A 15,362-nucleotide genomic window follows, 5' to 3' on the forward strand; every position below is an offset into this window, starting at 1 on the left:
CGACGGCAGCGCTGACACGGTAGGGCAGGCTGCCTCAATATTGTCCCCATGGAAGATCCTGTGGATGATTCAGTCCTTCATGGGCTTGTTTTCGCGAGGGACCTTCTGCTGCACTAAGTGGAACACCTGGATGCCTTGAGAAGGATGCCAGCAAGCTACGCGTAAATGCAAGCAAGGCTGACAAACATGCGGTTTTCTCGTGCAAGCCAGTGGGAAGTACATGGCGAGATGCTTGTAGCGATCTCGCTCCAGCATTTCTTCTGGATTTCTCAAGCTGAGATGCTGCCGCGGCAACCTTCCAGCATTCTTAAAAGGCACTTTTTGGGGCCACCAAAGCGACGCCTCGGCAGAGCTCATCTGTCACTTGCCGCCCGTGAACGCTCTTTGCAGTTGGTATAGCAGTGCCATTCTTCAATGCTGACAATCGCGGCTTGTTAACAGCATGTGGTCGGAGCGCGCACAAAGTGAAGTTAAATAGTTAAACGAGACAACACAATCAGAAGCCGGATGGAGGAAGGTGGTGGGAAGGAGAACTGGCCTCCCCGCCATTACAGTCTTCTCGGAACAGCTATGCCATCCACCATTTTGATTTTGTTTTTCATGCAGCCCGGTTGTAACAATTATCGGTTATAACAGTGGAATTTTCGTGGCAGTTGAATATTGTTATAAGTGGGTTGAACTGTATATGCAAATGATGCCTGTATGAACGATGCTGCCATGCCTGCATGTCTTGTCTTGAGACTCACAGAAACTGATCGACCCTCAAGTTTCTGACTAGTTTGCTTTTCATAGCAGGTGCACAACCATCAAGTTTTCTTGTGTGCGCTCACATACACAGTTCAATTACGCTATCGACATGCCCACCAGTTGATCTTCCGCAAGGGAATCGAGTGGCGATTCCTTTGATGCTCAAATGCCGAAATGGAGTGCGTCTATTCCAGTGTATCTACTTTTTTATTCCTATTACAGTAGAACCTCGTTGATACGATCCCGTTATGTACAATTTTCAAGCACCAATGTTTCCAATCGAGAAAGCAAAAGAAGCATAACCCAATGCAGTTATGTCTTTTTTTAACGGTTAATATGTTTCCGGAAAACACGACTTTTCAATCCTTCAGTAGGTTGCCAAGCTGCAATCGTTTCATGCCCGCTAAAACCCATGCAAACAAGAAAAGGCACGAGGTACGCATTACCAAGAACAGTAGTCACTTATTGCAGCAGCTTCCTCACACTATTCGCTCGCCCTTGGCATGTGAAAATGCCAGCGTGCACTCATTTGCTATTCCGGTACCAGCAAAAGACCTCCCTAGTCGTCACATGCCGTATGCCCAGCTATCGCCACCAACCCTGTCGCAATAAGCATTTTCACCTACTGCTTTCACAGCACGTGCAGCATTGTGCCACTGGAAGCGTACTCAGGGTGTCTACCAAGTTGAAATTTCCAAATTCCCTGAGTTTTCCAGGTTTTCCCTGAGTGCCACTGCAAAATTGCCTGAGTGATGAAGAACTATGTTTTATGTCAAGATGGACTGAAAGCATATCGCCCGATGCTGTCACTCTCTAGTAAGCATACGAAAATGGATGCAAAAAAAAAACGCTTTAATCCAACTTGAATACTAAGGAGTAGTGTTTATGTTATTCAAAAAAAGAATAGAATGGAGGGGTTAGTAAAATTCACAGCAAATAAAATGTCTTCTAAAGAAATTGCAAATTGAGTCAGACATTCTCAAATACAAATAAAAAGGAGATCCATACAGAAGTAAATATTTTCGAATATGACCTATTTCTATCAACTGATAGCAAGCTCAGTGGTACGAGGCCCGAATTTTGTCACAATTGAGATTCTCTCTCAACAGCTCGTAAGTCGACCTCAACTGTCCTGACATACTCTCAGCCCGCGCATGACGCCTTAGTTTTGTGTTTCACTGCTTTAAAGAGTTTATTTTGGTTTGGATGAGGGACACCTGCATCTCGGCATCAGCCAACACTTTGTTTTTTGAGCTCAAAATGGCAGCAGCACGCCTCCTTTCCTGTTCATTCCCCAGTGCGTAGGTACTTTCTGTTCTTCTCCTCCTTCCGCCACTCGTTTGCCCCACGGACCATTTGAAGCATCTTCTTGGTAAGTCGCACAGTTCACGTTTGATTTTTCGAACTCCCTAGGGGCCGCGAAAACGCCCGAAAAGTCGGCCAGTTGGAAAAAATAAATGCATGTCATTTACTGCCCTTAAGGGCTCAATCCGCCACAGGCACATTCGAAAACGCTCTACAGGACTGTCGGTACACATATTAGGCATATTAGTGCTGGTACTGTGACAGGAAATACCAGGTGCACGCGTGTATAATTAAGGAATACATACTGTGTCCTGTGGAAATAGCCCCTTCCCACGCTTTTTATGCTTCACTGCAATACTTTTGCGTATGCTTCACCAAGTAACATTTCTGTACAGAGGCGAAGCTGACTTTCGGGACCCGGCATTATGCAACGCACCGTGCTTTCCAAGCTTCTAAGCCAATCGCGAGGACCACAAAGGCGGAGTCCGTGCCATTGCTGACAGCAGCGAATTCTTTTAAAAAAATGCGGCACCCAACGGCAAGAAGCTTCACAGCGAACGTCGAAGCAGCTAGGCCTAGAGTTGTAGCAGTGGTGGCTACGGATGCCAGAGGATCTGCGTGCGAGAGCGCCGATTCGAGGCGGCGAGGTAATCAAAATGGCAGCGGTGGCAGCTTTGAGTAATGCCGTTTCAGACCTGTGGTCAGGGCAAAATGTCCGGAAAATCGTACGGCGAAGAGTTCTTGCGTCCGAAATTTCAGGCGTTCTGATACATTGCATCTATGGGGTATGTGGTGGTGCCGCGAAGCCGTCCAAATTATCGGAAATCCGGAAACTCGGTCGTTGAATGTACACTGGCAACTCCTCCAGCCGACGACGGGGCGTCAAATACGATTCATTACAATTCCTGTCTGTGACTCGAGCCAGCATTACCACGACTTTCGACCCTTTCAACAATATTACAGCTAATTTTCCCTGATAGAGGCACAAATTCCCCGAGTTTTCCCCGAGTTTTTCCAGACTACTCGAAATCCCTGAGAATTCCCGGTTTTCCCGGTTGGTAGACACCCTAGTACTGCACGCTTTTAATACACGATAACCAAAACGCACCACCCCTCCTTGCTGCAGGTGGTGTAAAGCGAGCGTCATCTATCATTCTGGCAGCATCGTAGGCATCATATTCTGGTGTCACCCACTAGCTCGAGTTCGTTTCGGAGTTCACTGCAGTCTTGAAACACTATGCAATAGGAAAATTACAGCATGCGTCTTGGGTCACTTGGGCCCTACCAGCTCTATGCGTTAGTGTCTTGTGCCTCGTGCCGTAACGATTCCTGGCAAAACTACTTGCCAAAATGCCCCACTCAAAAAAATTGCTGACACAGGCCGAAATTGAGGAGCACGAACACAAGCTTGCCTGCCGAAACTGTAAATACGATAATGCGTGTCTTCGGCCCCTTGAGCCCCACCAGCTTGACATGCATCGGCGTCTCGTGTTGCAACGATCCATGCAACGTTTTGTATTATGTAGATGTCAACTACGGTTGAGTCGTCTGCCAAATTTCTTTGCGACTACAGATCATACGTTTACCCGGTTAATATGTTTTTCTCACATTTTTTTTCTTTATTTTATTTATTTATTTTGTGTGTGTGCGCGTGTGTGTGTGTGCGCGCGCACGAACAAGGTTCAATTGTTCCATATTTTTCTGTTTATAACCCACTAGAGCACATAACACGCATCCCCAATTACTAAAAAAAAAAAAATTCCGCACATATAACAGGCTGAAATAGTTGCATACAACAACGCTAAACTCTATGCGAAAATTCGTGCCGAACCATTCATATGGTGGCGGATTAGCCAGCAAAGCAGTTGATCGCAGACGAAGCAACTATGGCTGAACTTCGCGTCCAGAAACATTCTCTTGAACTTGGAATTTGCCCCGGTGAAACTTGAAGGAGGTGGCAACTCGTGCTTCTGCAGCTTGGATGCAGACTCGAACGACTTAGCTTAACGCTTGCGAGCGGCCTCTAGTGCGCAATTTTCATTGCTAGCCTGAGGCCAACAGCAGCAATTAAGACTCTCACATCTGCTCTCACCGACGTTCTTCGGAGGCAAGGTCACTGGCCACATTCTTCACTTTCGCACGGGCACATTGTCATTGGTTATGGTCGTGTCACTGCTGTCGCCAACTCTCCTCGTACTCGGCTTGTTGTTTGGCCGTGCGCACAATGTGTGGTCTTCCCACTTTTCCCATTTTTGTTGGAGTTGCAACTGTAGCAATGGTCTATCTCTACAATTTGCAATCCGGCTCCGCAGATGCGGCATGCGGTGAAATCATGTCCTTTCGTCTCTGCATTACTATCGTTCATTCTCCCCTATTCGCTGCTTGCGCCACCATTCTTTTTGTTCACTTTACGGACATTAGCCAAACCAGATACCCCCCTACGAAATCATGCAGCACCTCCATCTTTTTTTGTTCACTTTACAAACGTTAGGAAGCGCAGATACCCCCCCCCGCGAGACTAGGCATACTGCTCATTCATACAGGCCCGTCACATAAACAGCTTCGCTGTAAAACAGTCTCCGTTCACAGATGCACAACTCGTCCATGTCGTACCTTCGGCCAATGGCTCAGTGCCCATGCCCCCCCCCCCCCCCCCCCTCTGGCAATGCTGATAAAGCCAGATTCACAGGACAGAAGTGACCATGGAAAAATCAGTCAAGTGACATGTGGCATGTCACTTGAATCGGATCACTCCACAGGTAGCATTCACACGAAAGAGGATGACAGTGCAGACAAAGCAAACATGATGAAGCCAAAAATCCCAATGGTGATTTATCCCTCCATCGTGTAACTGGGCTCTTCGCACGAACTAAGGAAGCGCCGCGACAATGGGTGATGTACGAGTTTGCCGACGCCACGTGCACCATCCTTATCCTACTGAACTCAAAACGGCGACCCGTAAAGAGGAGAACAGGGAGAAGTGAGCTTCAACACACAGAGGTGAGGGAGAAGGCGAGTTTCCCTAGGAAGCGCGTTACACTGCCGTGAAGCGACACCTCAAGGTGATAAATTTTGAAAATTTTTGGTACAGGTTATAAATGCAAGACTATGGTACACTGCTGAAAAAAAGCGCAATGATGGATATAACAAAGTAATTTTGGCTCACTTTTCAACTTCATTATAATAAGGCTTTACTGTAATTACAAGCAGTTGTTTGTGAACGCACCTTTCATGTTGTTCACAGTGTGACAAAGAGCGGCCACCTAAATGGAGCAGCGCTTCTGTGGCCGTGGCAAATCTACTGGTTATGGCCCCCGAGATGTGCCACCAGATCTCGGAAGCCATAAGCTGATGAGTGTGGTGTCAGTCGGAGGCCCAAGTGGATATAAGTATCGCGTACATAATGCAGCACCGTTCCGTATTCCGCATGTGCCTGGCATCAGTGCCCAATTCGGTGTTCTTGTTGTCGCCATGTGCATGACGAAGGCCGTATCGGCAGCACTGACCTGTTAGAGTGGGTGCAGATGAGCACACGGGACTCTGGAATCTTCTTGACCACCTCGAGCATCGCCTTCGCCAGGGTGAAGGTCTTCCCCGTGCCGAAGGGGCCCACCACCAGGATGGGTGGGACATTGGGAACCGTGCGTGGTGCCACGATCGCCGCAACCGCCTGCCGCTGCCGCTCGTTGAGCCTTGGGTCCCAGCTCAGCGACAGCTCCCTGCAAACAGGTAACTGATGCTGTCAGGCCCGACTGCGCTAGGTGTGATACAAGTTACCCACACAAAACCGAATGGGGCAAAGTGGCAGCCACGAGTAACACACATGCTAGTTTACTGGAACCAGCATTTACTTGACGCTAGCCTACATCAGGCAGAAACAATTCCACACGTTACATTTACCACGCAAGCATGACACAGATGCTCAGTCTTTCACGAGGAAACAAATGCGGAATCTTAGCGTATGAGTAGCCTGCGTACATGATAAGTGTCAGTGGTGTGCATAGCACTTGACCAGTGACTTTGATTTCCATGGCGTCACTGCAGCCTGCTTCAGAATAGAAGCCACACTGCTCTTCAGGCGCCTTTTGAAGTGGTCTCGTCTAAAGATGACGCAACTGTTCACTGCACTTGAAGAGACTGAGGCTTCACGACATAGCCCAAAGAAAAAGAAAGGTTCTACGAATATTCATTAAAGAGGCACTAAAGAATAAATATATTAAATCATGCTAGACGGAAAGGTTAGGCCTCTGTAGTAACGAATTTACCTTTCGTAGCGACAACAGAACTTTTGTAAGCAAAAAAATGACGAAAATAGAAAATCGGATTGGCACCACCTGTTTTGAACTCTGGTACCTCTCATGTAACGTCCGTTGGAGTGCGCTCATGTTTGCAGCTGTTTTGTTCACCTGCCGCATTGCACATATGCTCAACTTTGCAACAGCGATCTGCGGATGCAGTTCTTCCTCCAAGATTCTATATTCTTTGCAGTGTCATGTGTCATCGAAAAACAGAACTAGATGCATCGACGCCCTCAGGTTGTTTTAGGTTAGATAAATGGGCAGTCTTTAAGAGTGGATTAGCCTAGCTCGTCCATGGAAGCCGGAGCACAAAGCGAATGGACATGCCTAGTCGGTCTATGAGAGGTAAAGGAAACGGTGTTCTTCACAAACACCATCTAAACCTTTGCTTACAACAAATCCCACATCGCATATTTTTTTAAAGTGCACTCACGGTGGGCACCGTGGAGGACGGATGCTGAAGTCTGGAAACACGAGACTGGCCATGGGCAACTTGTCCACAGCATAATGCATCTCGCACAATGGCTGCCGATCCAGCAGGAACTGGACCTGCATTGCAAACACCAGAGCAATGTCCCAAGAGTCCCTGGCTGTCCAAAGTCGCAGGAAATGATACCATGAGCATCCCCTTTGGAGCCAGGCGGTCACTGGAGCACTCGTCTATCAGCTCTTTTAACCCCTTGACTACCGATGACGAGTTAACTCATCATGACAAAGATTGCAATACCTAGCAATTTTGACACATAAATAAATATTGCGCAATGCCTTTAGCTATTTTTTAAGCATGAGCAGCAACAAGAATTGCTATAGGCACTCCTGGTCTCGTATTTTTTATAGAGATATATGGCAGAGTAAATGCAGGTAAAAAGAAATCACCACGTTTCATAAATTTTAAAAAATTATTCATGGCAGTTAAAGGGTTAAAGGACTACTGACAGGACATTTTCGACACATCAGTTTTTCTTGTTTTTTGTTTTTCTTTTTGCATTACAAGAAGGTCGTAAATTTCTAAAACCAAGACAAGATACAGTCACCGATAGTTTATTCGGACCTCACGGGGACTGCGGTAATGTCCGAATAAACAGGTGTCCGAAAAAGCAGATAAAGAAAAAAAAAAGAAATCCTTTATTTCTCCGCACTTATTCGGGTTGGGCAGTAGGCTTGAAGAAATCGTGAATGTGCCGTTGCACGCTGTTCCGTTTACGCGCAATCAGATAAGCCTGAATCTCGGAGAGGGTCGTTTGGTCACTATAGGCGGCTGATAGCAGAGTCACTGCTTGTGCACGCTTCGCATGCAATAGCAGCGTAGCAAATGGTGCATCATCTTCCGACTCTGAGTCATCGTCCAGCAGTGCAGCAGAAACCTGACGAATGATCCCACCGTCATCGAGTTCTGCGCATGTCAGTACAGCAGCGTGAGCAACTTTGAAACTGTCAAATGAGACGGTGTCTGGAACCACTGGACAGGTCTCAGCAGAACACTTTTGGCATCAGTAGGGTGCACATCGGAAGGCGACAAATCCTAGGCTCCCGGCACCCGCTTGCCGGCATTCCCCAGCGCAGTCTGCTCACCTGTCGGTGCCATTAGACACTTGACGCTATGTTTCCGTATGCGTGGCTGCATCACCGCAACCTCGACACAGCACACAAAGCAAACATCACCACGACGTCACGTTGATACCAGTCGCACAAACAAAAAACGTGGCCTACTCGCAGCGTCGTGCACGAAGAAACAAACAAATCAGCTGCTGGATTGCCTTGACATGGCTTACTAAGCCGAGACCGGAACTGCTGTAGCCACGAACCAGGCAGAAACGATGATGATGAGCGGGGATTTGCAGTAGCGCCACTTCGTGGGGCAGAAAGGAGGCTCCGTTCAAAACAAAAATGGCGTTCAGCAAGTCGAACCATGCACCGGTCAGAGTTGGTGCATGGTGCTTTCGATTGAGTTGGCTCAAGGAGTGTCCAAAAAATCAGACGAGAGGTTGCAAGGTGTCCGAACTTTCGGCAGTTGTTATACATTATGGTCTATGGGGAGAATGGCGGTGCAGCGAAGCAGACCACATAATCGAGCATGTCCGAATTTTTGGAGTCCGAAAAATCAGTCAGCAACTGTATTCGCAAGCGTCAGAGTGCCCGAAATAAATAAATAACTTACAATAAAACTTGTTTCTACGAACTCAATTCAGTGCTCAGGAAGTTGACACGTCATGACGTCCCAATACACTTACTCACTCCAATTCCTGTGATTACTGCAAACACACACAGCCTTCTTCATTTCATTATGACCATTATCACCATACCTGGCTTTATAGCTATACGACATGAGCAGCACTGGTGTCAACACTCATCTAATATTTGTGCTAACAAATACTCAAACGTCGAAATATTTCTCCCACTAGGCTAAGTTAGCAATAGTGCCTACAAAGGAAGCTAAGAGCCAATAGGTTTTGTTTGAGATTTATGTTCATTTGCTTATTTCTTTTCTGGCTCGTGGGCATGTATGAAGTGGGCCAGTGGAAGTTTCAGAGTTATCAAAGTCATCGCCAAAAACATTTCCAACTGGCATTACAAAATATATGCACGACTAAGTGTAGACAAATGCCAGCCAGAGAGATCAATACCACAAAATGAAAGACGAAAATAGAGAGATAAATTGGAAATATGACAGCCTGGCCACATTGCACTTGCGTTTGAGTTCAACCCTATCACCTCAGGCCTTTCTATTGCAATTGCAATTATATGGATGTTTAAGGCGCATTACCACAGTTGTACTGTCTTATTATCAATTGCGCTTGCACACAGAAGGCTAGGGGGTTTTCAGAGATGCGGAGTGCAATCTGCCTGCAAAAGCGACAAAGCGAAGCGAATGCATGCACCATTAACCCTTTCGCTGTCACGGACGTACCGGTACGTCGTCGCGCTTCCCCCCCACGGTGTCACTGATGTACCGGTACGTTTTCTATCATGCGTTCAAAATTTCGCGCCTGAGCGCAAAGCTTGCGCTCCTGAATTGGCCACGCCATCTGTTGACTCTTTCTACAAGTTCGTATATTCTCCCCGACCTGTGTTAACCCATGTATTGAAGAGTACGGTGCGACTGCCACTCACCACTTTCTTTTTGCTGAGTGGCGCGGTGGCTCCGCATTCGCTGGATCATGCATCGCGCGCGTGTTGTTATGGGTTCAAGGGTTGTTCTGCCATCTCCGCTGGTTTGAAGGCTTTTATTTTTCTTCTGTTGGTGTGTCTGCTACGCCGCGTCAAGTTCAGGCGCGCGTGCCGTTGCCTCTCCAAAAAGGGTGGCTCGATTGCTGCTTTCGCTCTCTCGCCGAACCCTCGCTTCAGACTTGCAGCAGTAAACGTAAAGCCCTTCAAACTTTGTTTAGCCTTTTTCCATCTCCCTCTGTCTTCTTGATCACGCAACGTCCCATTTCTCTCCGTTGTGCGGGCGACTGAAAGCGCATCCTCCCAGCGCGCGGTTACTTTCGGATGGCTGAGCGCGCGGGACCTTCGTCTGCTCCTTGGTGCGGTGGCTCAATTCCGATTTAGAATACAAGCCGAGCTCGGATTCGGACTCGGACAGAGTCGCATGCGAGGAAGAGGGTTCCGCATCGTCAGATTCGGATGTTGAACGGATGTTATAGTCAGGCTGATGATGATGATGATGTTTACTAACAGCAGCTGCAGAACACTGAAATGTGCATATAGCATTGACTATGTTATTTGTATACCAATCATAATCAAAAATAAATTGCTATGTTCATTCCCTGTTATGCTCGTTCCCTGAAACCAAGCCGACACTGGGGGTGCGTCACGGCCAGAAAGGTCCGACAGCGAAAGGGTTAACAATCAACGCTCCGCTCAATCGGCTCGGTATCGGAGCCAGGGCAGCATTGTGCACAGGCATAGATACTACAGTCCCCGACCAATAATTCAGGCTCAACGAAGGCCGCCAGAAAATCCAAATAATCGAAAGTTCTAAATATTGTATCCACCAGAAAATAAGTGACATTATTGCACAAGTGGTCAAAAAAGGTGTGCCATATACTTGGATGGTCACTTTCGATATCACATGGCTCGCGCAAGATGCATCGGCCTCTACAAGCGATGGCCTCTATAAGTGATGCCAAGAACTAGTGCCAAGTGCGAGTGTCAGGAATGCTGTCGCCCACTGACGTGCCCGGCGCTATCCATGCAGTACATCGCGAAAGTGATCGTCCGAGAATACGGCCCAAGTTCATCAATGCATTGCTGTGCACACATACGCTTGCCTTTCACCAAGACAGCCCTTTCCTCTACCACTGTCATGCTGTCGCTACAGAGGAAACTGCAGTCAACGCCTGATCCGAATCTTCAGCCCGTGGCAACCTAACAGAAGTTAAACACGCTGTGATAGCCGAATAATTGCTGGTGTCTTCGTGACAATCACTGTCCAGTGCTTCCCTCCCCACTCTCACCGGCGCACAAATCCAGGGTGGAGTCGGCGCCTCATGAAACAGCTTAGCGTGAAGAGTTTCCCAGGACCATGTGGCTATTCAACACGCAAATTAACAAACGCAGTGGACATGCGGAACTCGCACAACAAACTACAAATGCTGCCTTTACAACTTAACAGCTTGCCTTGGCTTTTGTCCAGGGGTTTGAGCATGGTCGGCGACTACTGGATCGACTAGGCTTCGCTACGCGTGCTAAGTCACTCCGCACGCTACGTGAAGGTAACTAGGCGTTGCCGGCCAACCTGCTCTGCTCGAGTTCTTGAAATGCGAGTCTGCAAGTTTGTAGAACAGTACAGTGGAAGCTCGATCATACGTCCCCCGGTCACGCGACGACCCACATTTTTACAGCGAATTGGTTTGGTCCCGGCAAAACCTCCATAGAAATAATGTGTTAAAAACACCGATTAAACGACAAAATTTTACAGAGACCCTGCCTCCTACGATGCCTGTCTGGTACCGTCTCAGAAAAAAAAAGCCCTCAGCAGATGCAGGCTGGCCGGTTTTATTCACACTGAATTCAAATAATGGCAAAATTTGTAAATTTTAAACCAAATATCTTAAATACTGCGGTTTTTTAGCATTATGCTTGCAACCTGTACCTTTACGTCTCGATTTCATTGACAGACAAGTCGACCGAAGTCAAAACTTGTTTTTGATTGGAACAGACGCCATTTTCGCTGTACTTGTGTTACGGTTATGGTGCTGCATTAGCCTGCAGTCCTTCGCACTTTGGCTCTCGTTTATTCGTAACATTAAGGCGACCTAGCGCATTCGGTATGACGCCAGCGTCGAGAGATGAGCAAGTTTGATGGCCAAGAGGGATGGAAACTCTGCCGTGGCTTAGTGGCTCGGCCTTAGCAATTCGCGGATGGCAGGACCAGCGCAAAGCCCTCTTTAAATGCGAGGCCAGACAGAATGGCCCTGTGGATCTCGTAATGACCTGGTACCGTCCCCGAAGCAAATGGTTATGCAGCCACTAGAGAAATAATTAATCTCAAACAAGCTCCAAGGTGACGTGCACTCCTGCGATCACTTACAGAGATGGCTTCGCTATCGTGGGACTCGCCTTGTCCCGGCTCTGAACCCCTCGTAGTACATGGCCGACAGTGCTCTTGGCACTGATAACAAGCTTGGTACAGTGCCAAAAACACTTGTTGGGTATTGCTTTTGGTGTCGAGTCACACAAAATTTTGCGAAAGTGAAACTATCTGCGAAAGGGATTGCCCATGAATACCGTCTAAGGCAAGCTGTGTCCACCTCGAACGACAACGATATGTGAAGAGAACTTGTTTCAGAGTTGTCCGTTCGTTCCAACTTACGCGGACGTGCCACGCAGCATCGACAACATCTGGTGGTTTGCTTTTGCAAGCGTGGATGTTGGCGACTCGCGGCCAGATCTTGCAGCTCTCTAAAGGAAACTGATGCGTCGCAGCTGGGGAAATGTGCGGAAATATATCCCCAAGTTTTTTTAAAGGTCAGAATAAACATTTGCTCACACCTCCTCGAACTAAATACGTATTTGGCTTTCAGTTTATTTTTATATATAATTTAATCTACCTTCCTTGGAGCAGTGCTGGTTCATGCCGCAGGCTCAGCTTTATCTGGTAGTCTGTACAGTCGATGACAGATAATTCAGACTCCACGGGGAACGTAAATAAGTCTGAACTGTGGAATGTCTGAAAAAACAACTGTATCTAAAAAAGATCACTTTGTTTACATTCTAAGGCCCCTGTGCACGAAACATGTGGTTGATGCGTTGCTGCATGCACTTCCACTTGCGTGCAACCAAGTCAGCCTGTATTTCTGCCAGTTATGAGTTTCACTGTACACCGATGCAAGGACTGTAAAAGCTTGAGTCAGATCTACATGTGGAAAGCTCCGGTGCACACGGCACATCAATACCTGAGTCAGAGTCGCTGTTTGACGTTGGGAGGACCTGCTCAATTATTTCATCATCGTTCAGTTCGGCACATGATGAAACCGCACTGTCGACGTCTGCATAGTCTTCAAATCTAACGGTGGCAGGAATCGGCACACCGCAACCCAGAAGGTCATCAATGATGTCTGCATTTGAGCTCGTTGTGGTAGGCGGCAGTTCAGCCTCTTCATTTGCGGAGTCATGCTCATTTGGACTGCAACTCGAGACTCATTTGGAGTCGGACTGCTAGGGCACTGTTGGTGTCATTTGACGTGGCCCATTTACAACTTGACGAGAAAGACTTGTTGGAGCCAGCAGAGCGCTGTCTGGAATGCAAACTTAACAAACAAGCACAGCATGGCAGAACGCTGTGCGCAGGGCAAATTCAACAAACAGAATGGCGATAGTGGGCCATGCACAGGGGTGCCGGAAAAGGAGGCGATGATCGCTATGTTGATGCGACCTCACAGTTCAGGCAAAGCCTCCAAGATTGGCAGTTGCAGTTAAGATCTCAGAGGCATAGAGCAGTGATCAAGGCAAGGCCTCAGAGACTACTACAATATAACGTGTAATCTCCGAGTTTGGAATACTATTCCAAACGAAAAGAATTCCAAACTCCGGCACCCGGCAATAAAAAAGGCACCCCAGGACTTCTGCAGCACTGCAGCGCGCATGCACAGAGAATAGGTAACGCCAACGAGTAATCTGCCATGCGAGTGTTTGCCTTGATGTCTCATCGAGGTTGTCAGAGGAGATAATGGCGGTAGAGTTGGCATACGCTACTGCCGCGGATGGAGTCTGGATAACCGAATGTAGAGCTGGCGGCTGTCCAAAATATTGTTTGTCTTTACACATTTAGTCTATGGGGCCATTGAGTGTGCCGCGAAGCTGTCCAAATTACCAAGTATGTCTGGATTATCGCAGTCCGATTTATCGGTCGGCGACTGTACCTGTTTTTTAGGCCAGACTGAGCGTTACTGCCTATATTCTTCATTTTTTTCGATTATACGACTCCTGGATTATACGACGGTTTCACGTGGTCCCCTCAGTCGTATGATCAGGGTACGACTGTGTATACAGAATGTTCCAGTACACTATTTTCTGGGAAATCGAGTGGAATCACCATCGTCACCGCACTAAGTGTCGAGTGCTCCTAGTGTCATCTGCTATATTCATTAGTGTGTACATGCCTGTGTACGGCATTGGTTACTTGCCATTGTTGTTCCATTGTCGCGGCACACTCATAAATGATTTGTCGGCCCTTTCCTGACAATGAACTGCAGCGTTTGTCCTTCATCCTTTGTCTCTGCGCTGTAATACCGTATATACCCACTTAATGAGAGCACTTTTTTTTCCCAATAAGGCGAAGCAAAGTTGGAGGTGTGTTTATTATGTGAGGTAAATTTCATGGAGACATTTTTGAAACAGCAAAAATTGAAAAGTAGGACGGTAATTATTTGGAACATGCACAAGATAACTAATCTTTGCCGTGAAAATACATGTATACCATTTGCAAACTGTACATTTACTCAGCATCGAAACCACCAGACCTGCCGTTCAGGTCACTGGCCGCTTCATCTACATCGGGGTTCCACCATAGAATAAAGCGCCAATGCATCATCAGCCACGCGTAGTCGGTGAGGCTTAAGCCAATAGTGCGCGCGACGAAACTGAACGTACGCTCTGAACAGCGATCTCCCATTGCATCTCAGCTCGTCCTCGGAGCTGCTTCCGGTCGTCTGCCATGATTGCGAGCATCATGTTGAAGCGCGCACCTGTTTTGTACAGCTTGCTGTATGTGTCTCTTTCCTCGACCATCCTGCTCATAGGCATGTCAAAGTTTATCGGTGTCCGACCAGCGTCTCCGTTTTGTGAGAAGATAAACTCTATGTTCCGCAGCAGGCGTATCACACACCTAGGAACGCAAAGCAGGCAGAAAAGCGAACCGCAGACACACGAATTATACACTAAGCCCAAATATCGCCACTACGCCGATCAAGGGCCGGCCGCCCCTTATTCACTTAGACCATCCCATGTGCCGCGCCCCGCCGTGCATCCCACGCGCGTGCTCTTATGTCAGTGTGAAGTATGTAAACTGTGTGTATTGCAGAGAGTCAGTTGCAGTTTTTTCTCCATAGCAAAGCTGGGGATGCATTCATTATGTGAGGAGAAAATAAATTCTGATTTTTCGCAACTAATCTGCGGGTGCGTTCATTACGCGAGTAAATATGGTACTGTGCTTGCCTGTCGACAGCATGCTCCCTGTTCAGTCGCCCGCTTCGTTGGCCACAGACAGAGGACAGCTTTGTCCAATTTTGTTGCACAGCAACAAAATTGGAATGCCTGTGGCATACGTTAAGCATATCACGAAACACATTTGATGCCATTCTCAGAAAACAAGGTGGTCACTGCAATGCGTTAATGCATGCACTGCTTTAGCAGCATTGACCCAAAATGCTGTATGGAATGCCTGATAGAAGGGTGGACAAAATTATCCGGCAAGACAAAGTTATGTAGTCTTGTGCTGCTGTGCTGACCTTCGCAAGGTAACTTTTATTAAACTTAATTACTTCCATCATGACAGCGCTCACCCCTGCG

At 47.5% G+C, this 15,362-nt stretch overlaps 1 protein-coding gene across 1 annotated transcript in view; it reads right to left on the minus strand.

Annotated features, from left to right (window-relative positions):
* Positions 1-15,362, minus strand: part of LOC126538735 (probable helicase with zinc finger domain) — a 95,452-nt gene that overhangs the window by 37,073 nt on the left and 43,017 nt on the right. The window contains exons 11-12 of the mRNA XM_050185468.2: positions 6,784-6,899; positions 5,559-5,771 (exon numbers count right to left, since the gene is read on the minus strand). Coding sequence (XP_050041425.1) covers positions 5,559-5,771; positions 6,784-6,899 — 329 coding nt within the window. The remainder of the gene's footprint in view (positions 1-5,558; positions 5,772-6,783; positions 6,900-15,362) is intronic.

The sequence above is a fragment of the Dermacentor andersoni genome, chromosome 8, assembly GCF_023375885.2.
Source record: "Dermacentor andersoni chromosome 8, qqDerAnde1_hic_scaffold, whole genome shotgun sequence".
NCBI classification, from domain to species: Eukaryota; Metazoa; Arthropoda; class Arachnida; order Ixodida; family Ixodidae; genus Dermacentor; species Dermacentor andersoni.